Source organism: Hemicordylus capensis, chromosome 4, assembly GCF_027244095.1.
Source record: "Hemicordylus capensis ecotype Gifberg chromosome 4, rHemCap1.1.pri, whole genome shotgun sequence".
Taxonomy (NCBI): domain Eukaryota; kingdom Metazoa; phylum Chordata; class Lepidosauria; order Squamata; family Cordylidae; genus Hemicordylus; species Hemicordylus capensis.
Window position 1 is genome coordinate 253,885,086 of NC_069660.1, and position 27,137 is coordinate 253,912,222.

Below are 27,137 nucleotides of genomic sequence, written 5' to 3' on the forward strand. Positions count from 1 at the left end.
GACCCATGCTGTCTAGAAGGTAGCTGGATCCTGGGTGTCTCTGGGCTTTCATTGCTTGATTTTATTCATAAAATTTATAAGTTACTTTATAGACTCTCTTTGTCCTTTAATCTATTGTGATAATAATTTGCTATATACAACATTTCATAATTCTCTTCATTTAAGGGTATATTTTAAACAAATATGCTATAGAGGAATTTATTTTGTATCTCTTTTGTGAGCATTCATCTAGTGATTGTTGTTTCTGCCTTATACATAGTGCACCTAGTGGACATTTGGAATGTAATAGAAGCACTGCGGGAAAATTCTTTGAACAACTTGGATCCGAACATAGAGCTGAATGTGGCTCGGCTTGAAGCTGTGCTGTCCACAGTTTTTTACCAACTCAACAAACGCATGCCGACAACCCACCAGATTAATGTAGAGCAATCCATCAGCTTACTGCTCAACTTCTTGCTGGCAGCTTTTGACCCGTAAGTTTGTCTTTATTAACCATTAAGAATGTCAGTATTAATTTCACCATAGAAAAATGTTAACTACTTTAGACAATTATGATTTGCACAAAATACTTACATTGGTCTTATACAAAGTGAAATTTGCACAAAGTGAAATTTGTGCAGTTGTTGTTCAGGGCTTTCTAAGTCAAATTAGATTTTGTATATAAATGTGTGTAATGTTAACCTGATGATCTCTTTGAAACAGGATCAGAGAAGTGGTAGTGGGAATCTTTTTCCTTCACACTATTTTTCCACACTAAATTACCCTCCAGACTCTTCTCTCCCCATTCCAAATATGGGAAGCCCAATATTGGAACACCACAAGGAGTGTGGTGCTTGGTGGCAGTGGTCACAACCTCTGTGTGTCTGAAGCAGGGCAGAAAATGCCCCCCCCCACTTTTAGTGGTGGGAGGAGGGAATCTTTCTGCCTTGCTGGTGCCCCAGTAATCTGCTGCCTGAGGCAACCACCTCACCTTGCCTCATAGAAAGGTTACCTCTGCTTGGTGGGGTGAGTTGGAGTGGGAAAATATTGGGTGAGGAAAGGGTTTATACCCTGCTCGCTGCTGTTTCTCCAATCCTAATCAACCTTCCAGATGTGACTTTTCCTATTTAAAATGAGGATATCAAGACAATGTTAGACACATGAGCATGTAATGTCTCCATTAGTCCTAAGCAGAATACTTCAAAATGTAAAGTTGCTCCATTCTTCAGATGTTATTACTAGTAGTAACATTTGCAATAGTTGTTGTTGTTGTTATATCTACATTTATATCCCGCTCTTCCTCCAAGGAGCCCAGAGCTGTGTCCTACATACTTAAGTTTCTCCTCACAACAACCCTGTGAAGTAGGTTAGGCTGAGAGAGAAGTGACTGGCCCAGAGTCACCCACCTAGTATCATGGCTGAATGGGGATTTGAACTTGGTCTCCCCAGCCCTAGTCCAGTGTTCATGCTCTGGTAGATGCAGGGGGCTAGTGGCTTATTGTTTGGAGAAAAAACTTTTTGCTGCAAGACTTTGCAGCTGTGGGCAATTTCTTCCCTTTTCTCTGTTAATACAGCAAACTGTGAGATTCTCACTGAAAAATGGCAATAAAATTTAATCCATGCCATTACCACTGCCAGAAACCTTGTACTGCAGTGCCTGGGTAAAAAACAAATGTGAATTTACGGGAAAGAGACATCCCTAATGTCACGTTATAGATGAGTGTTCTGTGTATATATGCAAATTATGGTAATTGAGCACAGGATCCATCAGCATGTTATTGCCATTCTTAAAAGCATCTGAATAGCCTGAAATTACAAACTGGATTGACTGGGATCAGCTTTGTACTTTGACAGGTGCAAATTATCTATTACCTCGTTACAGTTTTATATTATGAAAATGCACTGGTTAGAAATCCACATTATTAAAGAACCATTAAAATAAGTTTCCTTATCCCCCTGCTTGCCTACCCGCCCCCTCTTTCCCTCCTCTCCAATACACACTTGATGGACTTTTTACTTGGTATTGTGTACCTTTCAGAGCCAGATCAACTGGTACAGCTTAGTCACCATGGTAACAGCTGGGATGGGGGGAAGGCAACTGTTCCACATGACAAAGCAGCAGAGGCACAGTGTGCCTGCATCCAACCATCCCTCCTGCCCTCTCCAAGGAGAAATTGTCAGTAGGCTGTGCAACTGTGGCCTTCAGGATTTTTTGAAAAGGCTGTACAACAAGGAAGAAGGTTTTTAAATGTATGTAAAACCCTGAATTCATGACTTCAGTAACAGGAAGGCAACTAATTAAAGATGCCTGGGCACATGTTTTGGTGTTCATTGCCAATAAGTTGCCGTCTTCCCCTCCACGAAACCATTGCTGTGAAAACGAGATCATTCAGAGTACTCATTTTGGTCTACTCTAGAGCTCTGTATTGCAAGGCTTTAAAAACATACGTGCCAAAGAGGAAGAACGGAACAAGTGTTTCTGAAAATGTTGGCATGAATTATATAATCTAGCATAGCTCTGTATGTAACTTGCTGCAGTTATAATGTACATATTTGTTAGCTGAAAAATTTGCTCAGTAAAAAAGTACAGAATTCAGAGTATGCTCCCAAATGCAGGTTGTTCTGAAAAAGCAACTGCTTTTATTTTGCAAACTATTAAGCAGAGTTGTCTCAACTCTTCTGATACCAGCTTTGGAATTGTGATTGGGCTCTTGGAGAAAGAAAAGATCTAAATATGAGGTTCAACAAACCATATGGCCAAGTGGGATAGATGAAGAGTCCCAGGAGGTCAGGGAAGGGGAAAGGAAATGCCTTCTTGTATTTCCACCTGGGGCAGCAAAATATCAAAGAGCAACCCTGCCTAAGACCCAGTTCAGATGATACCATCTAACTGGCCTCACTACTGCATGAGTATGCATACATATCTTCCTCCTCCCAGTGCACCATTCCATCCTTGCAAAGTCATGTGCGATGGACCAGACCATCTAGATCACCCCAATCACATAGTAACCATTCAATTCGGGAAGAGTCAGATGTTTCCGCCTCCCATGTGAGTATGCCAGGGACAAACCGGCATATTGGGTGAGAGGGTGATGTGTGCACTCATGCTGTTCCTCGTGCAACTGTGCAGCTGGTTGACCCTCAGTTAATTAGGATGCCCCAAATGAGGATTGTTTTCCATGAAGCTTGCAAATGCTGCAAAAATGTCCCTGTTCTGTCAATTTTGTGATTGTATGTGAATGTGTTGCTCATTCACAGAATGGGTAATGCTTCTTGCCTGCACTCTGAATTGGATTTCAGTCTACCATGAAGACAGATCTGATTAGTCATGTGACATCATCAGAAAGCCAATTTGGAGTGAGGGAAGGAATTATTGCTTTTATTCTGAGTTGGCTACATATGCCATCAAATCTGACTGGTGACATGACTTTTTGATGTCATCACACTGACTATTTAGTCCCCAATTGGCTATGATCATATATTGAGGAAGAAAAAGAGAGCAGTGGTGTTTTTAATAGTAGGGATGTGCACGGTCCGTAGCAGTCCGGACCGGCACCGAAGCGGGGGCCTTACTTTTAGGGCAGGGAGGGCTTACTTACCCCTCCCACCTCTTTGCCCCATCCAGCGCCCGTATTTAATAGACTAACGGGGCGCTGGAAACCAGCCGCCCCCACCCCCCCCCCCGCTGTGAGCAGATTTCTCCAAGAGGTACCCATACCCCTGCCGCCGCCGTAGCCCGCCAGCCAGCCAGCCAGCCCTTCCTCCCTCCCTCCCAGCTGCCCGCCCGAGTCCTCACCGGAATGCTTTGTTAAAAAACGAGAGGAGCTCTCGGACAGAGCTCCTCTCGTTATGAAGGCCTGCTGCAGAATGAAGGCGCTTTGCGCGCGTGCGCATGCGCGCGCCGCAAAGGACGCCGATCGCCGGAGGCCTGGTCTACCCGGCCGGGAAAAGGCGATCGGAGGCCCGGTCTACCTGGCCTTTTCCCGGCCGGGTAGACCGGGCCTCCGGCGATCGGCATGCACGCGCGCGCAAAGCGCCTTCATTCTGCAGCAGGCCTTCATAACGAGAGGAGCTCTGTCCGAGAGCTCCTCTCGTTTTTTAACAAAGCATTCCGGTGAGGACTCGGGCGGGCGGGCAGCTGGGAGGGAGGGAGGAAGGGCTGGCTGGCTGGCGGGCTACAGCGGCGGCAGGGGTATGGGTACCTCTTGGAGAAATCTGCTCGCAGCGGGGGGGGGCAGCGGCGGGGGCGGCTGGTTTCCAGCGTCCTGTTAGTCTATTAAATACGGGCGCTGGAGGGGGTAAAGAGGCGGGAGGGGTAAGCAAGCCCTCCCGCCCTTAAAGCAATACCCCCCACCCGGACCCGGACCAGCAAGCGCCGAACCAGTCCGGCAGTTCGGCCATTCTTTATAATGGCCGCCGGACCGGTTCGGACTCACTCCTATTTAATAGCCTAGAAGCAGCAGCTCATCATGGCTGCAAATAGGCTTACAAGGCTATGGCCATTGCAAGCAAATAGGAAAACATTTCTGATGCTCCATCAAAATGTTTACTTTTGAAATTTTGATGTCACACCACTTAAAAACACTACTCTGTACTACTTACAAACAATATAGATATTTAATATATTTCAGGACAGAATAAAGACTTGTTTTCAGAAAGGAGAGCACAAATGTCTGCCTATCTGCACATGCTACTGTGATTGTTGATGAAATTTAGGATAATGAACTGTGGCAGGGAACAAAACCAGATGTGATCATAAGTAAATGCCTTCATTTCCACATTTTAGTAGTGCATATATTCAAATTGATGTGTGTTCTGCACCGAAATGTGTGTGTGTGTGTTTTAATGAAAAGGTCCCTAGAAAATTCAGATTTTTGACAGAATAAATTACTTAATTAGATTTGCAGAAACATGTCTACACCCTTCATAATTTATATTTTTGAGGCAGAAGTAACTTGCCAAAGATCTTCTGATTAGATCTTCTGAAGTTGTTCTGATTACATAGAATAAAATTGTACACAGCCTATGCTAACAGGTTCCTTCCAAAACTGAGATTTCCATTCTTGTCACCAAGAAAGTAATAGTAGTATTCAGCTATACAAGTTAGAAGAGTTTTTCTGGGCCTTAAAAGGTCGGGGAGCTGCCGAATATCCAACTGAAATATTTGTGAGTTTGTCCACATGCTTAGTCAGGTTCATTTTTTCTTTTCTTTTCTTTTCTTTTCTTTTCTTTTCTGTTCTTGTTTTGTTCTTTGTTTTTTGTTTTTTGTTGCATTTTAAATTTTTATTGGATTTTTGTCAGGGTTTCCCCCCCAGAAGATATAGTTTACCAGTTCAGACATCATGCAGAACCTCAGTTAAAGCCAGGTTCCACACTGTCTTTCTGACTAAAAAATGTGCACTCCCTCTCCTATCCCCACACAAGTGTCCACTTCCTACCTAGGTTACAATAAGCTGAGATTGGTCATGATGTCCAAATTGACCAATCTCAGTTTATTCTAGCCCAGGGTTTCTTAACCTTGGGCCCCCAGATGTTGTTGGACTACAGCTCTGAGAATCCTCGACTGCAGTGGCTCTTGTCTGGGAATTATGGCAGTTGTAGTCCATCAACATCTGGAGGCCCAAGGTTAAGAAACCCTGCTCTAGCCTGTTTGCTTAAAATATGCCAAGATATAAGACCAAGGTTTGGAGTAAATTACAGATCTCAAGTTGTTTGAAAGAAATAGGCTGGAATAAACAGATTGGTCACTTCATATGCTACAAACAATCTCAGTTTATTTTAACCTAGATAGGAAGTTGATGCTTACGTGGGGATGGGATGGGGGAAAGTGCACTTCTGAGGCTCAGCGGCATCATGAAAAGTCTGGCCTTAACCAGAGTTCTGTGTGATGTCTGAATCATGCTTGTGAGAACAAAAATGTATAACAGCCTGCTATAGATCACAGTGCATTTTGGAAACAAAGGTATTAAAAGCTGCCACAAGTTTCTATATAATGTCTGTTTCTTCTTGAAACAGAAACATGGTTACACAAAATACGTACAAAGCCGGGGGGGAAATCTCATGTTCCATTGCTATTAAAATTGAGGTTTTGTCTCTGTGTGTAGAGAATAATGTTTGTTTTCAAGGAGACATTGTAGGTAATGTGCTGCCTTTTATTGAACCGACTTGTGACTTTGCAGTGCCTTTGGTATAGTTTTTTTAAACCATTTTCTGTGATGATCACTTTATTTTAATTTGAACTTGCTTGTAAAACTTATAGTCCACTTCTCTTCAAAAAAAAACCCAAAGTAGCTCAGAGATCCAGAATACAGTATTAAAACAACTACATCTGCCCCTAGCTAATTTGATATTGTAAGGTGATACTACTAGAATTTTTAGGCTGCAGACTGGAGTGCCGTGTGGCCTCAGAGTCTTTTTTGATATACAGTGAGGCTGTGCACACAAGCAGCCCTACCCAGGTTAGACCTGGGTAGGGCTGCTCATGTGCAGTGCCAGGATCAAGGCCAATCTAGGCGCTGCTTCCCCCGGTAGCCCGGTTTTTAAACTCATGCTATCACTTTACCTCAGATCTGGGATCGTGTAAATGCATGCAGCCCAAGTGTCCACAGAGTTAAGCATCTAGAGCTCCCTACTCAAGAGGTAATTCCTAAATGCACTGTGCTGCTCATGCAATGCATTTAGGGATTCCTGGAGGAATCAGGAACTCATTTTTCTGGCATCCAAAGATCCATGCTGCCGGGAAATCTCTGTGCAGTGCGGATCATGTGGGTGCATGAGCAATGCATCCTATATAAGCACAATGAATGAGATAACCTGGGGGAAAGGTAAACTGGATCTTGCCTTCCCTCCATACCCTCCCAGCCCACTGAAAATGGTCATGTGCATGACCTTTATATGTACTAGAGACAGAAGAGCAAAGGCCAGTTCTCTTCCTCTCTCACTTTTTGAGATAAGAATAGCATATACATGAAAATACAAGAGGATGCTGAGCCATTATCTTCCTACTTTGAAGCCCTTGTGATATCCATCTGCATGACATTAAGAAGAAATAAGTGCTGTCAGTTTCTTAATGTAATAAACAGAAACATTATTCACATGTTTTATTATTGTCAAAGTCAATGCTATCATAGAGTGAAATTTGTTGATCAAACTACTCCCCGTCTGGGTAAGTGACTGTTGCCTATATAAGCAACAATGTTTCTGTAGGCACTGTTGTTTCTTTTGAGTATTGTTCACTCTGTAGATACATTGAATAACTCCATCTCTATAAATAGAGTTGTTGATTTCTTAATCTGTTCTGCCTGTGAAGATTTTGTTTTCCTTTTGTAGCTTTCCATGAAGGATTACCAAAATGAACATCTCTTCTTGGAGCTGCCACAAGCCCAACTACTTTCTCTTAAATGGCAGTATTTTACTGATGAAACGTTCATACTATTAATGGGTTTCAGTGTACAACAGAGCTTCTTTGAGAATTACCAGAGCACAGAGACAGCTAAACACCCTCGTCCCCATTCATCCCATTTGGTTATAAGCCATGTCAATATATATTTTCATGGGGAAATTGAATTTATGCCGAGTCTAGGTATTGATGTATGAATATAAATAACTTTGATGAAAGACAGTGCCCAAACCTATCAAATAAAACTGCAACATTTTAAAAAAAGAAAATATTCCCTTTTACCTTCTCTGCTCAGAATATTTCATCTATGGGAAAAGCCATTGGGTTGTATCTTTAGAGCCATTCGCAGAGGGAAAAGTTGTTTGTGCAAAGGGGTGGGACCATTTTCATCAGCTCTTTTCTGTCTGCAGTCCACTGTGCCCCTTAAAATCTGCTCCTGAGGGTCCCCTAAGACTCAGGAAAAGAATTTGGGAGAGCACAGGGGCTGCTAAGGTGGCAAAATGGCTTTTTCCCTTGTGCAAATAGAACTTCTTGGTTTGAATAGAATCCATTGACTCCAAGGGAGAAGCTTATTTATCTGCTATTCACAATTTATTCTCTAAAACTGTAATTAATCCTACTGTAAGAAGGAATCATTAAAGCTGTACTATTCCACATGTGTGCATTTTCAAATAATTTATCCAATGGCTCCAGACAATAAAGTGGATTCTACTTGTCATTTATATATATTTTTACATTTAAAAAACATTAAAAGCTTTAAACACTTTGACCTACAAAAGATGTGGGGTAAAAGATGGCACTATAAACGCTGATGCAAAATGATGTCCCAAAATGTTAAAGGTAAATGAAATTGAGAGTCAGGACACGTTCCTTCCACTCTGCAACTTGCTGGAGTTAAGGGGCTAACTGCATATTACACATAAACAGGTGGAACAAAGACCACCTACTGGGGCAAAAAATCCCAACTTCACATATACACTGATGGGATCTGAGCTGTCAGACTGACCAGGAGAGAGCTCTTGGGGTCGTGGTGGACAGCTCATTGAAAGTGTCGACTCAGTGCTTAGCAGCTGTGAAGAACACTAATTCCATGCTAGGAGTCATTAGGAAGGGAACTGAAAATAAAAATGCTAATATTATAATGCCTTTATATGACTCTATGGTGTAGCCACATCTGGAGTACTGCATACAGCTTTGGTAACCGTATCTTAAGAAGGATATTGTTGAACTAGAAAAGGTGGAGAAGAGGACAACCAAGATTATCAGGGGCTTGGAGCACCTTCCTTATGAGGCTAGGCTACAGCATCTGGGGCTGTTTACCTTGGAAGAGAGGCGACTAAGGGAACACATGATTGAGGTGTATAAAATTATTCATGGAGTGGAGAGGGTGGACAGAGAGAAAATTTTCTCCCTCTTTCACAGCACTAGAACCAGGGGTCACCCCATGAAACTGAAGGTCGGGAAATTTAGGACTGACAAGAGGAAGTACTATTTCACACAGCACATAATTAATCTATGGAATTCCTTGTCATGGGATGTGGTAATGGCCACCAGCTTGGATTTCTTTAAAGGAGGCTTAGACAAATTCATGGAGGGTAGATCTATCATTGGCTACTAGTCTGATGGCTGTGGGCCATCTCCAGCCTCAGAGGCACGATGCTCTCAGTGCCAGTTGCATGGGAGCAACAGAGGCATCTGGTAGGCTCCCCAGAGACATCTTGTGTGAAACAGGATGCTGGACTAGACGGGCCTTGGGCCTGATCCAGCAGGGCTGTTCTTATGTTCTTATGACCCACCTTTATTAACAAAAATAAAAGCAACTTCAGGAGGGGGAATTTGAAGTAGAGAAATGTCAAGGAAGAATTAAACCTTAACCCTTTCCTCATCCACCAGTTTCATCTCCAAATCATTCTTCCAGTTGCTTTTCCTCCTTTGGGTTCCAAGCATGGCCCATTCACATGTTATGTTCAACACTTGTAAAATGAGTCTACTTTGTCCGCAGGTACAGGTGGACCCCGTATCCACAGGGGATCTGTTCCCATTTATTTCCATGGGTAAGGAAACCACAGATAATGGGGCATTAAGTCTGTGGCGATTGTGGGGGTTAGGTTTCTGCAGGGGCAAAAAAATGGTTTTAAAAGGCAGAAAACAGCTAAAATAACTGCAATAAAGTGCTATATTCTCTTCGGGTCTTGTACTGTCCAGCAATGCCCCCCAGAAGCCGCAATTCCTCCATTTCCCCATGAAAAATTGTGGTTAAAAAATTCCCCCCTCCCAAAAAAAGCCACAAAATGGCTCCGTTTTGACAAAATGGTGGCCAGAAATGACTTTGTAGGTCACTTCTGGCCACCCCAAGACCATGGATATGAAAAAATTAACACTTTCCCCCTGCATATACTGAGGTCAGGTGTCATAAGAATATAAGAACAGCCCTGCTGGATCAGGCCCAAGGCCCATCTAGTCCATTATCCCATTTCGCACAGTGGCCCACCAGATGCTGCTGGAAGCCACAGGCAGGAGTTAAGGGCATGCTCTCTCTCCTGCTGTTACTCCCCCGCAACTGTCAAATGCCCAACTGCAAATACGTGGAACCATGGGTGTTGGACCCACGTTTTGTGAGGTTTGCATGTACATTCATTCACACATTATATTGAATGTAGATACAGAAGTACACGTGCTTTCTGCACTATGCATTTGAAGGGCCTGTATTCAGATTCACTTTTAAAATGAACACAATACGCAGAACATCTGTACACTCATACAGCATAATGTCTGAATCAGGCTCATGTTTATCCCTAGAAGCACATATTTGGAACCCCACGTGGGGGAAATCCACTTGGGACAATTTGGAGTGAGACTGCCACTTCCACTTCGCCATTCCAAATTCTCCCTTCCAAAAGAAATCAAACCAAAGAACATGCCATGATGGGTCAATTCACACTACCATCTTGATATGGTGACATAAACCTGAGTTTTATTGAATCAGTATTGTCAATACTTAAGCCAGGTACTGATTGACCCTGTGTCGAAAAAAGGTTCTAGGCAATTGATACCATATTTACTTAGATCTGTATCTCATATACATGACATTTAGTTGTTTGTGGCTTGTGCACCTAAACCTATTCTAGCAGAATTACTATAAAAGTGAGGGGATTACTTAGATACTAAGAGAACCTCTTCCCTTCTGTAGCCAACTTTGACCAACCAGGGAAGCAAGCAACTACCTCTTTGGTAGAGCAGGCCCAGATTTACTAGTACCATCCAGCAAGTATGAATGACTACAGATAGGTCTATACAATGAAGCATCACTGTAAATACCCCAAGGGACAAACAGAGTCAAGAGGCCAGGCCAGTGGGAAGAGAGGGCAAGAAGGGAGGAAGAAGAGAGTGAGAGCTTTCACAGGGTTAGACCTTTTCTGGTCTGCTGAATGGAATGTGGGGTGTGTATATTTCAAACCGGAGTTTCCTCATCACAGCATGGAATTCATTGCAAAGGAGGGGAAGTTTCTGAAGCTACTAGATGGCAGCTCATTCACAGAGTTCTAACACATCTGGTTGCCAAGCTAGTACCAGAGATCCAAGCTGGGACTGCACATCATGTGTGTTGCAGAAAGGGGAGTAGAGGGTTGAGTGCAGAGGGGACATTCAGCTGGGGATTTCCAGAGCAGTACTGGGCAGAGCATCCTCCAATAATCCCACTTCTAGAAGCACACAGTGCCCTTGGAACTTTGGTCAGTTACAGAGTCCCAAACAAAAGAACTGGGGGCTCCTTAATGAGGAATTTCCAAGATCACATAAGATGGGGAATAGGTATGTTCATAACTTGTTATTGGGAGCTGGGAGTTGAGTATGCGAGTTATCACTACCAGGTGTAGACACAAAGATGATGGGGTTTGAGGGCCATTTCCAGATGGCAATACACTGTGTCATGTGAGAAGCTTGCACATTCAAGTTCTAAGCGAGCCCACTTCCACAGGCTTCCATCCTCTTTCCTAGTGGAACTTCATGCTGCGTTCAGGTGCAAGCAGAGACTTTATGCAATTTTTGCTATGTCACCTGCCAAGCACCATTTTTCCCATTCGCCAGAAAAGTTGTAATTAAAAGGGTCAGGTTATTCTTGGAAAGCAAGAGCTGGTCAGCAGGTGGCGCTATGGAAATCATGGGAGGTCCCTGCCACACTCTTAGTTGCCAGAAATGGAGGCGGCCCTCAAAACACAATATCAGGTCCACATGACAGTTTTGCTGGGTCAAGATGGAGGCTAAATGCCATTGAGGGTGGGGACAGTCAGAGGCGTATCTAGGGAAAATAGCGCCTAGGGCAAGCACTGAAATTGCACCCCCTGTCCAAACATCTGACACCCATCTTTCAAATAACTTTACCATAATATCAGCTCAAAAATACAAGTCAAGCTTGTTATTCTTTTAATATTTCAAAAACTATTTAGCAGTGGACGTAGCCAGACCAAAAAATGCTGGGAAACTACAAATTTCAGTATGTTGGGGCTCATGAAATACCCACATACTATGTGGAAGTATACTTGGAAAACTAAACTGAAGTGCCTGTCTAATTCTCTACTCTGCAATGTAGCATCACTATTACATAAGTTTTAAAAATAAATGGAGAATTTGACTTTTCCCAGATACTCTGAAAATAATTAAAGGATATGCAGAGTAAACTGTGTCACCACTTGGAATATATTCTAGTATTTCAGAAAGACAGTTAAAATGAGAGAAAGAGAGCAAGAAACTCCCAGTGGACCTTATACTAAGGATTTCACAGTGATTCAAAGACAAACTCACCATTCCCCCTCCCCCTGCTGGCCTCTTAATTCACCACCACAGCCCGTCACGGGCTGATTTTCAGGCCTGTTCGGGCCTGCAAAGATCTGCTTGGTGGCCATTTTGGAAGCTGCAATGCATGCTCAAATGGCCTCTGTGAAGCCTGGCAAGGCCTAGGGCCTCACAGGGACCATTTGAACACATGCAGTGGACATTTAATTTTTTTTTTAATGGCCTCAGAAAACAAAATGGCCACTGCGCATGCTCAAATGGCCTCTGCGAGGCCTGGCATGGCCTAGGGCCTCTTAGAAGCCATTTGAGCATGCATGGTGGCCATTTTGTTTTTGGCGGCCATTTTTTTAATTTTAAGAAATGGCGCCCCCCCTTCAAGTGGCACCCGGGGCACGTGCCCTGCCTGCCCCACCCTAGATATGCCCCTGGGGACAGTGCTTTGGCAATAGAGGGGTGTTAAAGAGATGTAACCTTCTGTTGCATGCCAGCAGCTTTTAATTGTTGTTCTAGGCATTCTTCTCAAGGCAGAGGTCTAGCAGTGGTCTAGTTCTAATTGGTAAACGTATGTCTGGGGCTGCAGACTGCAGCAGGGGCCTCCTATTGCTGAGTGTTCTTTCATACCAAAAAAAGCCACATTTTACATTTTTGAAATATCTCGGGGAAGGATCTCTAGCTTAGCTTTCTCACTGACATGGCAGCCTTCCATGGACTTACTTAACAATGTAGTGCATCATGTGCCCTCAGACACTCTTCCCCCCCAAGTGACAGGCAAGCATCTGCTAGTTTTTAACGTATGCACAAGATGGGTGATTACTGTGATCTCTCAATCTCTCTCTCTCTTTCTCTCTCTCTAAACACACACACACACACACACACACACACACACACACACGGGATGTACACAGAACTGTTCTGCGCTCCACTGTATGAGTGCTAAACTGGTTCCATCAACCAGCATTCAAGCCGGTTCGGAGGGTGGGGGTGTTCTTTAAGGGGCAGGGGAGTCGCTGCCTACCTGCCAGCCCCCGCCTCACTGCTTTCCCCCCACCGGCGCTTTCACAAAAAGCGGGTACGGGCTGCAGTGTGTCTCCCTGCAGCCCTGGACAGTGTCAGCACAGAAGTTTTGCAAGAGCAAAAACTTCTTTCTTTCTTTTTGTGAGAGTGCTGGCGGGGGGAAGCGGCAGGGTGGGGCCTGGCAGGTCGGCAGCGCCTCCCTTGCCCTTAAAGAAAACCCCCACTCTCCCAGGAGTAAACGGAACTGGTTCCATGTACATTCCTAACACACACTAGGCCTGTTTCGTCCCGAACCAAGAAAAATGTTATTGTTTTGATGGAATTAACTTGTTGATAATATAACTTAAATAATATTCAGTGATTTGCCCTTTATGCATTAAATTATCTGAAATTAAATATATAAGATAGTTAATTGTTTTGTATCAATCAAGGACATGATCCAGCTAAAGCTATGCATTTTTACGTTTTATTGATTTCCTGTGCTTAACTTTGTCCAGTTGAAAATAATGGGACTTTTAACTTGACTGGTCTGCATCCAAAATTTCCTACTATCGCCCTTCCAAGGATCTACTTAGATATTAAATTGTGTGGGTATTTTTAGAGGGACTGCTATGACCCCAATAGGCTATTTTTCATTGCATAAATTTTAATGTTTTAGAATTACAACAATTTACTTTTCAAGTCTAAGAATGTTTATACTATTCAACAGCAAAGCAAAAACCTAGACTTACTAGTGTGATAATTTGTTCCCTTATTGTATAGAGAAGGACATGGAAAGATTTCTGTGTTTGCTGTCAAAATGGCTTTGGCAACACTTTGTGGGGGAAAGATCATGGATAAATTAAGATGTAAGTCTGTTTTATATTATTATCATTATTATTGTTGTTGTTGCTAGTGCTATTTTTTAATTGGTTTCTTTCAATGGAAGGTGGCAGCAGTAGAAATCCTTATTGGGAATAGGACCTGCATTCTGTTGGGGTTTTTAAAATGATAATGGTAAGAATTAAAATCAGTAGGCACCCTCTACAAGTCAATTTGCTGTTTGCAGTGGGAAAGAGATGGGAAGAGAAAATTCCCATTGTTTGTCATTGATGTTTGTCAGTCTAGAGACAGAAGTTATGGCTTCTTTTCAGAATTGTGGTACTGAAAAGACCTTCTTATGGGCTGTCAAATGTCTTGAATGCCCAGCACAAAACACTATTTGTAATTTCCCCCCTTACAACTTTCATATTTCTTTCATTTTCACACTGTAGAAATGTGAACATGAAATAAATTTTGCACGTGGAGGGTTTTTACTCGCCTCAGAACTATCCTTTTTTATTCCACAGGGTTAAATGCCCATTAAGATACTGAGATACAAATAGATGAAATACAAATGTAGTACAGTACTCGCATTGCTACTGCAAGTCATCAGAAATAGTGAACAAGCTTTTGAGTTCTTCATTATTTTTCCTTAGGTCAGATGTCAAGCATGGGAGGGGGTAAGGGAGGGATGATGCTTGGCATCATGAAAAAGCCCAGATCTGCACTTTGAATGATGGAGCAAAGGAAGTGTTATGTAGACTCAAATTGGACTAGACTGTACTAGGTGCAAAACATGTCAAGTTGTACCAAAGGCTCCTGTGAGAAACAGTACTCTCCCTTTGAAAATATAAAGGCTATTTAACAATAGGTTGGGGATTTTTTTTACCATGCTCCAGGAATTTTCACACACACACACACACACACACACAGAGGCAACTTCTTTCCTTTGCTTAACATCGGGTCTGAAGAAGAGTTCTAGAAAATTTGAATGCTTGCTCATAACTTGAGATGTTGTAATTGATCCTAACAAATTTATTATCCTACTGTTACTATATAAAAATAGAATGCCTTGTCTGAATCATTGTTTTCAATTCAGCTCAAATGCTGGTCAATTTGTAAATAGTGGCTTAAGACCAAACAAATTATTTCAATTTTTTCTACTTTCTTCTTTATCTCCTTAGATATATTCTCAATGATTTCAGACACTAGCGGAGTAATGGTTTATGGAAGATATGACATGTTTCTGCGAGAAGTCCTTAAACTGCCCACTGCAGTTTTTGAAGGCCCATCTTTTGGCTACACGGAGCAATCAGCAAAATCATGTTTTTCTCAACAGGTAGAGAAAAGTGATATAATTAGAAGCCTAGTTTTCTTCTATCCATAATGATATGCGTTAGTACTTTCATAGCATTCTGATTTTGTTTTTAAGGTAGATATGGTGAATTTTTACAATTACACATCAGAAAAGAACCATATTTTTCATATCAGGGTTTGTTTGTTTTAAGCAAAAGACCAAACTAGATGTGAAGTGAGGGATATATAAGCAGTCTCCCTAATGTTGTTTTTGTTATTAAAATAAAATGGGGAGAGGACTGTAGTCCCTGTATCTTTTCCACTGCAGAGGAGAGAAAAAGCTGGAGGGGGTGGATTTTGATAAGGAAAAATGCCTCCTCCTTCAGTCCACTTTGCAACCCTCTGCAGCTACATTTATTTAAGGTGGGGGGGGGCTCTTCGGATACTACTCCCAAATCTTCCAAAATACATTGGTTCGGCCCTATGAGGCTGAAGTATTTGACATATGAATTTCCTGGTACTTTAACCTAAACATGGTTTATGATATGAAAGAAAAAAACAAAGGCAAATGGGACTTATGACATGTTATCATGCTGTAACCTCTTACAGCAAATCTTAGATGGCCCATACTTAGAGCTATAGAACAAGAGACAACAAACAATAGCCAATAATGCAGTGTTTCTTGGATTTTTAGCACTCCAGAGCTCGTTCCCTAAACTTACTCTGTCTTCTGGGCTGCTTCCCATCTCGGCTCCTACCCATCTATTCCAAATGTGAGCCTGCAGAAATCCTCACATACAGGCATAGAACAGAATACCTTCAGATCCTTTCTAACATCATGCACAGGGAAACATTAGGACAAAGGAGCAGCTCTTACTGAGCACCCACCCAACTAGTGCATATTATGCCAGTGAGGGCTTTCTGCAAACAGGTATACAATCCAGTTTCTGATGAAGATGTTTTGCCATGATATGCCAAATACCATTTTGTAGTATGTGATGGAAAAATAGAAATATATAAATTTGTAATGACATAATGGAAGTGTACTTACCAAATTTGTGTTCTGGTAGGCTAGGAGAAATGTTCATTATATTTGTAATGTTGTTTGATAGTTATATGGACCTTGAATCTGCTGGTTCAGTCCATCTATTCAAGTATTATCTGTTTTGACTGGCAAGGGCTCTGCAGACTCTCACATAAGTCTTACTCATCTCTGCTATCTGAGGTCTATTTAACTGGAGATACCAAGGAATAAACCTGTAACCTTGTGGATACAAAAATTGAGCGAATGGTGCTGATTTGAAAGATGAGGATTGCTGGATTTTATATCTATGTAAAATAACATCCTCCATCTGTAATACATATTGCAGTATAATTATTTCATACACTGAAAATTCAAGATACTGGCCAACATCCAGACTAATGCAGCATCAGTATGCCAGGATTTTCCAGCATGTGGGGGGAATGATTTTGAGCAGTCCCCCTCAACAGCCACCTGTGCATCCCAAAACTATGTATCTGAGGGTCCCCCAACCATCGAGGGCATCATTTTGGGAGGCACAGGCAGCTGCAGAGGGAAAGGGGATGACAAAAAATAGTGCTCCCTTCGCACAACAAAAAATGCTGGTAGTTGAAAATTGAAAATTGTCTGCTTTATTTTCTTTATCCTTATGTGTGAGGTTTTTTTTCCTGAAGAAAGTAGGCCTGTGCATGTTCAGAAGATTCGGATTCAACCTGATCCAACTCCAACAATGTCAGATTTGGATTCTGTGGGCTCTGGCAATGTCAGATATTGGATTGGATTTAGATTTTGAATTCAAATTCTGACTTAAATTTGGATTTTCCCCAGGGGGGAAATCACCAAAAATCAGGGGATGGTTCTAGGGATTAGATATTGGGCACACGTGTGGAGCTGGTTGACAGGAGGCAATGTATGCAATTTGAAGCAGATTGGACAATCCAATGATTTTTCATGATTTTTTATTTTTTTTAAAAAAAATCTAAGAATTCCCAAAGCTTGTTTCAAGGCAGAGAACTACAAAAACTTCTGAAATTGAAGCCCAGCTGCCCTTGGATCCTTATTTCATCCACATTTGGAGTATTCTGAAATGTGCCTTCATAAAAAGGGATAACAACATTCCTTATTATTAACTCTTATATTTCTCCAACTCTTACATTTCTGAAATGGCTCAGCATAGAGCTCTAAAATTGGGCACAGAGATAGTCCTTGATTGCAGGACACTAGGGTTATTTCCCCAAGGAAATCAGTCAAACCATTAAAAGCTTCTTTGAAATAATTTGGAAAGCTGTCAAAGAAAAATATGCCAAAAACAGGCAGTTCATGGAGCACTATTACTCTGCTGAAGTACAGCATTCAACGTTTTAGGAAGGGCTTGCCTGCCATGGAGTGCTGTACCCTGGGTTGGTGAGCACTCAGAGTGGCAAATAAGAAAAAGCGGAGAATATACAATAAATTGAACAATGTGAAACTTGTAGTGCTAATTTTGGATAAAATCCAACTTTTCGAATCCGAATTTGCACAGGCCTAGAAGAAAGTAAAGTTCCTTTTTTCTGCTCATGCTACTGAATTGTTTCTTCTTTGTTCATGTAAACAGAAAAAAGTCACATTGAATTCTTTCTTGGACACTCTTATGTCTGATCCTCCACCACAGTGTCTGGTCTGGCTGCCACTTCTGCATCGACTGGCAAATGTTGAGAATGGTATGTAGTCAAAGCATGAGTAGCAACTCACATAGCAATGTGGGACACCATAATTATATCTTTCCAATAAAAATTAGAATCATGACTGCCATTGAAAGAGAAGAATGGCTGAGGGTGTGGTGCCATAGTCTACACCAGAGGTATCTGAGCTTGCATATGACATGCATGCAAGTATCTGAAATGAGTTGCAGAAGAGTTTCACTTACAGTTTTCAGGCTGGCAATTGTGTGCTGTGCTTACAGTCCCTTACCACCATCATCTCTGCAGAAGGTTTCAGATCCATTGGAATTTTGCTTTAGCACAGCACAATTGGTTCTTCTTTGCCTGGCCACTCACCTACTGGCAAACTCAAGTGGGAAAACAAATCACGGCTGTATTGTCCTTCAGACCAGCCACTGTCTTGCTTGCCATAACTTATGAGTTTATGCCACTGCCTTTCCTGGCAGTGAAACCAGTGGCCTATTCCTTGAGTCTAGCCCCAGTAAAAAAAGACTCAGAAGATCCAAAGAAGCCAGCTCTACTGCCATTATCTTAATTATCCATACTTCGCTTAGTCCTTGTCTGCTGCTGCTGCCGCTGCTGCCACTGCCACCTTTATTGCATGCTGTGGGTTAGTTCCAGAACTTTCAGTAACTAGAACTTCAGTGGAGTGTTACAACAAGTGCTTGGCAACTCATTCTCATTGTACCTAAGTATCACAGTCTCCTGACTTTCGCTCAACTGCAACACAGCTGAGGGAGAAAGAGCATGCAAAATGGAGGAGGCATTCATATGGCCAACCCTTCTGCAGATAAATGCTAGTGCCCTTCCATATTTTCAAGGAAGGGACCTGCTTTTTTTATTTAATGGCTCTCACCCTCTGACATGTGTACTGCTTGTCTTGAGTTCTCTCACTGGGAAAATTACACGTAACAAAAGAGTGGATCAAAGAACCCTTCCATTCATTTGCTGATTATCGATTATAAAACTGATTTGCCCTCATTGCTGCTGAGAGAGACTAGCTCTTTTTTCCCCTCAGTAAGGGGTGGACAGAGAAGCACTCTTGTTCTTATGTTTTGAAACACTGGAAAGCTGGCCCATTGATTTCAATGGGTCTTTCTCAAGCTTTTTAAATCTCTGTCTGTTTTTTTAGCCAGGCACTTGTGAAATTGTTGTTCAGAGTTATCAATTAGTGATCTCGGTGCTGAGATTTCATTTCTTTCACATGGTTCTTTCTATAATCCAAAGATTAAATCAGGATTTTCAAGGAGAATTATGTGTGCTCCCAGCTGAACTGAATATATGCCCTTATGAAACAATTTAGGTTAGATTTTCTGCTTGATCTATTGCTGTGTTTCTGACTTGTTTAAGCTGAGTCTTTCTTGTGAGCCAGTTAAGATCCCTGCTTCTTTAGTTGCTTCACTTATTAGGAGTGGCTGCTTCTTAGTCTGCAGCTCAGAACTTTGCTAAATGCTACTAATAGCCTGTTCCTACACTTGAGTTAGGCACAACTAAGACCATTGATTTCAGTGTGCTTAGGTAAAGGTAAAGTGTGCTGTCGAGTCGATGTCGACTCCTGGCGACCACAGAGTCCTGTGGTTGTCTTTGGTAAGATACAAGAGGGGTTTACCATTGCCATATCCCATGCAGTGTGAGATGATGCCTTTCAGCATCTTCCTATATCACTGCTGCCCAATAAAGGTGTTTCCCATAGTCTGGGAAACATACCAGCGGGGATTCAAACCAGCAACCTCTGGCTTGCTAGTCAGGTCATTTCTCCACTGTGCCATTAGGTGCTTAGGCATGTCTAATTCTCTATAGGATCAGGTTGCAAATTATAAGTGTAACTCTTAATGCATTTACACACACACACCCCTAAATGTTTGCGCTTTTACTATATATCCTTCTCTTCAAAGTAGAACGAATGTTATTTTCTCCCTCATTTTTTCTTTCTTTTCATTTGTGTGTGTGTGTGTGTGAATATATTCAGTTTCCCTAATGTGATATGGGAGATTGCTCAACAGGAGCATGTGCTTCTTTAGCCCAATTCATTTGTTGTTAAATCTGTGGATGCTGTACCCAAGTATGCACATTTATTTATTTATTTATTTATTTATTTATTTATTTATTTATTTATTTATTTACATTTATATCCTGCTCTTCCTCCAAGGAGCCCAGAGCAGGGTACTACATACTTGAGTTTCTCCTCACAACAACCCTGTGAAGTAGGTTAGGCTGAGAGAGAAGTGACATGACAGGTTTGCAACAGATTTATCAGTGTGCATCAGTTCAGATTTATCGTGTGCATCGATTCAGTCTTGCAAGACCAGGACTGTGTTGCCCACTTAAGCATCTATCAATCTACATTTCATACAGAGCGTAGAGCATGGTGTTTGTGCTATGGGAACAGCTAGGAGCGTGTTGGTGATGGAGTCTCCTTTGCCACCCAACATAGGTACATGAGGTTTTTGCGGGAGATGTAGATGTGCTCATCCAGTATATCCAATCCCCACAAATTGTTCCACAAATTCCAGCTTGGAATGTAACTCTACCAATATAAATTCAGGGCAGTGGGGGTGGGGGTCTTCACCATGACTAAGAATGCAGCATTCTTAATCATGGAAAGGATTATTTCTGCACAAAAACACGGTATGCATGAAGAATGGGAGTATGGTTTTGAAATGTGAGTGTGAAGAGTGCTTCACACTCTTGCTAGTGCACTTCTCTGGCTGTTATACCTGGGTACAATCTCCACGGTTTTATAAGAAGTGAACAGGGATTATGTCTTGAAATAAAATTGTGACACTTTTACATTACAGGCAATTTAAAGATTACATTTGATAACAGAAATCACCACACACAAAGGAAAGTGTCCAAGACCTGTTGGTGGCTTCTGTGTTAATGCTGCACTGATTGTTTCTTTTGTTTTTTTAAACTTTTCTCCCCTGAAGTTTTCCACCCTGTTGAGTGTTCCTACTGCCATAGCGAGAGCATGATGGGATTTCGCTATCGATGCCAGCAGTGTCACAATTACCAGCTCTGTCAAGATTGCTTCTGGAGGGGGCATGCCAGTGGTTCCCATAGCAACCAGCACCAAATGAAAGAATACACGTCATGGGTAAGGGAAGGTTCATGAATTGCTGCAGACTGTTTGAACTCCACCAGTCAGAGAGAAAATCCCAAGGATGAGAACTGGAACTGACCAAACCATTTCCCTTTAAACCACAAATAGGAAACTAACGTTGCCAGTTTAGCTAAGCATCTCTGTAATGGAGAAGCCCCGGTTGTGTTCCCAGTGTAGTTCTGAGATGAAAACATGGGAAGAACTGAACAGTGTGGCTATATTCAGTGTGGATTTGAGCAGTCTGACATATTAATACTGTACTGGATGTCAGGACAGCTACAGGCGGGTCTTGGAATATAAAACTATTTCCACAGTAAGTTTTTCACTTTTTTTAGGATTATAATCAATTATGTTAGCTTTAGCTTCTTTCTCACAACCCCTGCCTGATATAATGATTGATGTATGCAAAAAGAATGATGGAAAATATTGACTTACCATTAAGCTCTTCTTTAAATATGTTTGTATAAAGTCAACGGAAGGATGGGCATGTTATGTATATTCAGTAATTTCCAGTCACTATAGTATTTGAATTTTTAAAAGAAGTTAGTATAGCTTATAGGAAATTAGCTCTTATACTAGTGTTTTCTACTCAGTGGAAACAAATATATGAACTTGCCACATAATCCACAAGGATATCTAATTGGATGGTCTAGTTGTATGACCCAATATATAGTCAGCTGAAGTCACAACACATTTAATCCAATTTTATTGAATTTTAGCTCATATAGATGCAGTGAGTCTATGCACATTTTTCTGGCAGCAAGTTCCATGAAAATAAGTTAGATTTGCCAAGAAATTTAGGACTGGCAAAAGAAAGTACTTTTTCACACAATGCATAATTAACCTATGGAATTATCTGCCACAAGATGTGGTGACAGCCAACAGCCTGGATGGCTTTAAGAAAGGCTTGAATGCATTCATGGAGGACAAGTCTATCAATGGTTACTAGGCTGAGGGCTATAGGCCACCTCCAGCCTAAGAGGTCCCTATAAATACCAATTACAGGAGACCAGAAGCAGGAGAGAGGGCATGCCCTCAGCTCTTGCCTGTGGGCTTCCCAGAGGCATCTGTTGGGGTACTGTTTGAAACAGGATGCTAGACTGGATAGGCCTTGGGCGTGATCCAGCAGGGCTTATGCTCTTATGCTTTCAAACAGATATCCAAGAGTTGCAGTTAACTAGGTTGTAGACAGAACATTTTCAAAATACAGACAAAACATTTTCAAAATGGGGCCTTTTGGACTGAAAGAGTCAAACTCTGAGATTATCTCAGCTATCATAATGCTGCATTGTTAAAAAGGAGCAAAGTGCAAAAGGATACACAACACAAAGTGAACAATCGCAATACAAGCAATATTCTATATGAAAGTTGATGCCTACCTGATGTTGGGATTGCATAGAATAGGTAAGGATTAAGAAATGAAGAACTATAATTTGCTGCTTGATTTCCAATGAAAACTAGTTGTTCACTCAGTGGGTCAGGTGCTACAAAAGGTTTCATTTTAGTAATGGCCTCTGAAATCTCATTGCTTGGAAATGGTTCATAGATTGTGTACAGGATGCAGAAAGCATCCTGACTGAGGGCAGATTCACACAATTGCAAATCAGACTGATTTTTCAATTTGAACTCTCTTTTTTTGAGTGGGGGGAGAGAGTTTGCCTTTATTGAATGTTTATCACACAGCTCTTTGTGGATCTGTGAGCACTTTGCACTGATGATGAAATGCTCTGAGCCAGTTCAAGCAGCTCATGCAAAAGTCTGCACAGACTGGAAATCAAATCCCATCTGATGCTGCAGTTATCTGTGTAAAGAGAACTTGCTGATAGTCATGTACTAGGAAACCTGGGTCCTTGCTGAAAAACTTCTTTGAAGGTTTGATAGACAACTGATTATGGGTATACATCTGTTTGTTATTAATACTTCTAGGATGGACATGGTTTTCAGTAATAGAAATGTTTGCTAACTTCCAAATCTGACTTTGTCAAATCTGACTCTTCAAATGTTAAATTTCCCCAAGATTGTACTCATGGAGAGATTGGAATTGAGCCTTAGACTCTCTCATACCTTCCCCATATCCTCTCACTGTGGGGAGAGCTGAATAACATACTGAGATTTGGAAGATTCTGCAAACATTTAAATATAAGATCTCTCCTGACCCTATGAGCTTAAATCCTCTTTAAAGATATATGACAGATATAAGAGGAGGTAGCTCAGTACCTTATACAGAGCCATGGGATTATTGGCCTTTGGAGGTGGAAGATATATCAATATAGGGCATTGGTTTCTTTTCCTGTAGTTCTGTGGTAGCAACAACAACTTACCTGTACACCTTACCTGTCCAGATTACCTCTACCTTCCTTGTTCCTCCCAGAAATCACCTGCTAAGAAGCTAACTAATGCCCTTAGCAAGTCTTTAAGCTGTGCTTCCAGCCGTGAACCTTTGCACCCAATGTTCCCTGACCAGCCTGAAAAACCTCTAAACTTGGCTCACATTGTGTAAGTATTTGTGTAGTCTGCAGTTAATAGCCTTTGTTCTAGATGACCTACTGTTAATCTTGGTTTGAGGGCAATGGAAAGGGACTTCTTAATATGTCATGATTTATCAATTGCTTGAGAAATGATGCTACGTATTAAACTATCCAATTGGCTTATATGGTACTGAAAAGTCAAGGAGACATGTTGAAACAAAAGGGAACATTAAAAAATGTTTTTCAAAAGTAAATTCTAAATTACATTACAAAAGGTTAGGGGTTTTTAAAATTTTACATTACTTTATCATCTAGCATTCTGAATTTCAGTTAGTGAGTTATTTAAGCAGGAGGCCAGAGCTTTACAAAATTCAACTATCTTTTGACCAGTGAGTTCATTTCATATCTAGAAAGTAAAACAAATTCTAAAAAACTATAAATTGGCTTTTGTTTCTAAAATGGGAAAAATTCAAACTCTGCAGATCACTTGCTGTTTCTAAACTTCTAAACAGATATACTTTAGTGTGCACAAAGACAATGTTCTCTTGCAGGAATTATGGTTGTGAATGATTACATTCAGTAATCTGTGCTACTGTTCCTACAAAGGGGAACCCAAGGTGCTTTGAATTCTCATGCTCAATATTTTTATTGTTTCACAAAATATCTGCTTTTTTCCATATCTTTGTATGCTTAATATGCCATATGCATAATATGCATAAATGCCATATTCTCCTTCCAAGATGTAAAGAGTTCAGATGCTCCAAAATGGAGGAAAGCTATGTTTGTACAAGCAAAAGAAGTTGCCACTTCTAATAGGGATTCCACTCCTCAGCAGTAGCATAATAGACTGTGCTCTTTAGATGATATTGAAGAATATTGAATAAAAGTGGTGGGGGGAGGGACCTTAATAAACATTTACATGCAGTGCTCTGTATGCTAAGAATGAAGGGCATTTCCAGATATTAGTTTTCTGGAAGATTGTGGCTCTGTTGCAGGTGGTTGGCAATCTGAATCCTACTGGCTAGCCAGATTGACTGCAGCAGTCCTCATTCTGATCATCGCTCTTTCAGATGTGCTAGCTCTAGATGTGCTAAATCATTATCTAAATGATTTAGATGTGCTAAATCCCTGCTAACTGGGCAAAGAGGCACCTTTTTAACATGGCAATTCTCTTTATTTAGCAGGGGGAGAGTAACTGGCCCTATCCACCCCCAGCACAGTACCTCCAGTGACTGTTGCTGATGTCTGTCTTACGTGTTTTGTTTTTTTTAAGATTGTGATCCCTTTGGGGACAGGGATCCATCTTATTTATTTATTATTTCTCTGTGTAAACCACCCTGAGCCATTTTTGGAAGGGCGATATAGAAATCGAATCAATAATAAATAATAAATAATTAGGATTGGGAGTTGCCCCAGAGTGGTCACCCCAAGCTCTTATAATGCATATCTTGTTTGACCTCTCTGGTACAGTATTCCCTGGAGAAGCTGGCCCCAGAAAATGCCTTGAGGCATGGACACAAGGGCTGCTGCTTCTACTAGTCCATAGAGTTCCCTCCTATGCACATTAGTTTACTAGGGAATTCTCAGGAACTGTTCAGCATTCATGCCTTCTGGAAGCAGATCTACACTGGAAAAAGTTGTCCAAAATAACAAGCTTCTCCAGACTTGCCCAGTTGGTCCCAGTGTGGTTTCATACAAAACATTCTTCTTTTTTTAAATAGAGAAATATGCATTCATTCATGTGAGCCTTCACCTGTACTCTGAGATGGTACAAGCCTAGACACAGATTTATAACCTCAGTGAGAAGGGGTGTCAAACACAGGGATGTCACTATAATTGAGAAAATGGGTTCAAAGAAACTGGGGCCCCCAGCTCCCGAAGGCACCCCAGCTCCACCCCTCCCTATTTTCTTCATTATCTTCCTTACTCCGAGGGGCCGCTGGAGAAAGAGGTGAACACGTGCCACCTCTCCCTTAGCTACGCCCCTGATCAAACAGCTTCTCCTCAGAGCCCCTGGAGTATCTAAATGCATTGTAGGTCATTTGGTTTCTGCAGCACTTTTAAATTATACTTTCAAACAACAACATTGTTTCAGGAATGTATAAACTTTCATATATTTGGTCAGGATAATTCCAGCAAGGATAAATTCCAGTATACTCCAATAACTGCATTTGGTTACAATGGGGGAAAGAGCTAACTTCTTCTCCTATAATGTAAATGGCTTAAAGTGGTTCAGATTTATATCACAGATTTTTTTAATGTTCTGTGTTTCATTCACTTAAAACTTTTCCTACATGTGGCTGATCATTCTGTACTTATACTTGTCACTGTTGCATGTGCTGTTTAGTCAATGAGGAATGTTAGATTACATCGGCCATGTTCTCACAACCCACATGATCATAGTTAAAGGATTAACTACTATGGGTGAGGCAGGCATATCCGTGCAGAGCATGACATGAGAACCCACACTTTATTGACAATCGTCATCCCACTGCCGTGGTTAACTAGCTGTCTGATCATAGTTGCTGGTCGTAGTTTAATCCTAGTTAACCATGGCGGAAGGAATACAATTGGTACTAAATTCGGGTTCTCACATCACATTGTGTGGAAGTGATCTCAGTTCACCAATCAGAGTTAACCCTTTAACTTCAATTGCATGGGTCATAAGAATATGGCTGAAATGACAGTCTGTGGTTTGCTGCACAGTTGGAGGTCCCTTAGCCTGTTTTGACATAAGGAATCACGCACAAATATCAAATGCTGTGCAATTACTAACTACAATCATTTTAAAGAAGTAAACTTGCATAATGAAGGTGAACAGTCTATTGTACTATCTATCTATCTATTTATTTATTTGACTTTCTAATAAGTAGAAAGTCAAATAAAATAGACTTTCTAATAAATAGAAAGTCTAGGATGAAAACATTAACAGAAGTTGTACTGAAGAATTAGAATGCTGTATCTAACCCTAACAAATAATGCTTTGAGAATTTAGAATTTAAATTATCATAATATTCATTTTGAAATTAAATTTGCACTTACAAAGAATATTAGTTTGAAATGCTGGATCTCAGTTTCCTTGATCTGTTGGAAGTCAAAATCAAATAAGGTAAAACGATTGAGTACTTAAACTAAAGCAAGTTACTAAAAAAATTGATAATGGCTAAGTGAATCAGGCTGCTAGACTCAAAAGCAAACATTTATGTGAATAATTTGTTTACTTCCCCCATTCAATAGTCATGCGAGCACTGTGCTGAGAAGAGAGGAAAGCCCCACTCTGTGATCTTCCTTCTACTTGTGCTTTTGGATACAACTCATTGGCATCCTAATTACTGCAGCAATAGCCTGCACTTCCAAAGTGTGAAAACTCTTGCACAAGAGTACAAATACTTCAGAGCTTCCCCCCTCTCTCTGGAAGCACTCTTTTTTTGTTGCTGAACCATCATTTTCTGTATCTTTACATAGAAGGCCCAAATACACTGGTAAACATATCCCACTGAAACCAATAGAAGGATTTTTTTGTACTGCAGCTAATTCAAGTTCAATTGCTTTCAGTGGGATATGC

At 41.2% G+C, this 27,137-nt stretch overlaps 1 protein-coding gene across 44 annotated transcripts in view; it reads left to right on the forward strand.

Moving 5' to 3' along the window:
* DTNA (dystrobrevin alpha) overlaps positions 1 to 27,137 on the forward strand; it is a 323,001-nt gene that overhangs the window by 211,514 nt on the left and 84,350 nt on the right. For 43 of the 44 annotated variants that reach the window (XM_053243077.1, XM_053243079.1, XM_053243078.1 and 40 more), the window contains 6 exons: positions 260 to 473; positions 13,946 to 14,031; positions 15,169 to 15,323; positions 17,896 to 18,001; positions 20,932 to 21,098; positions 23,476 to 23,600. In XM_053243077.1, coding sequence (XP_053099052.1) covers positions 260 to 473; positions 13,946 to 14,031; positions 15,169 to 15,323; positions 17,896 to 18,001; positions 20,932 to 21,098; positions 23,476 to 23,600 — 853 coding nt within the window. The remainder of the gene's footprint in view (positions 1 to 259; positions 474 to 13,945; positions 14,032 to 15,168; positions 15,324 to 17,895; positions 18,002 to 20,931; positions 21,099 to 23,475; positions 23,601 to 27,137) is intronic. The other variant, XM_053243044.1, reaches the window with a different exon arrangement.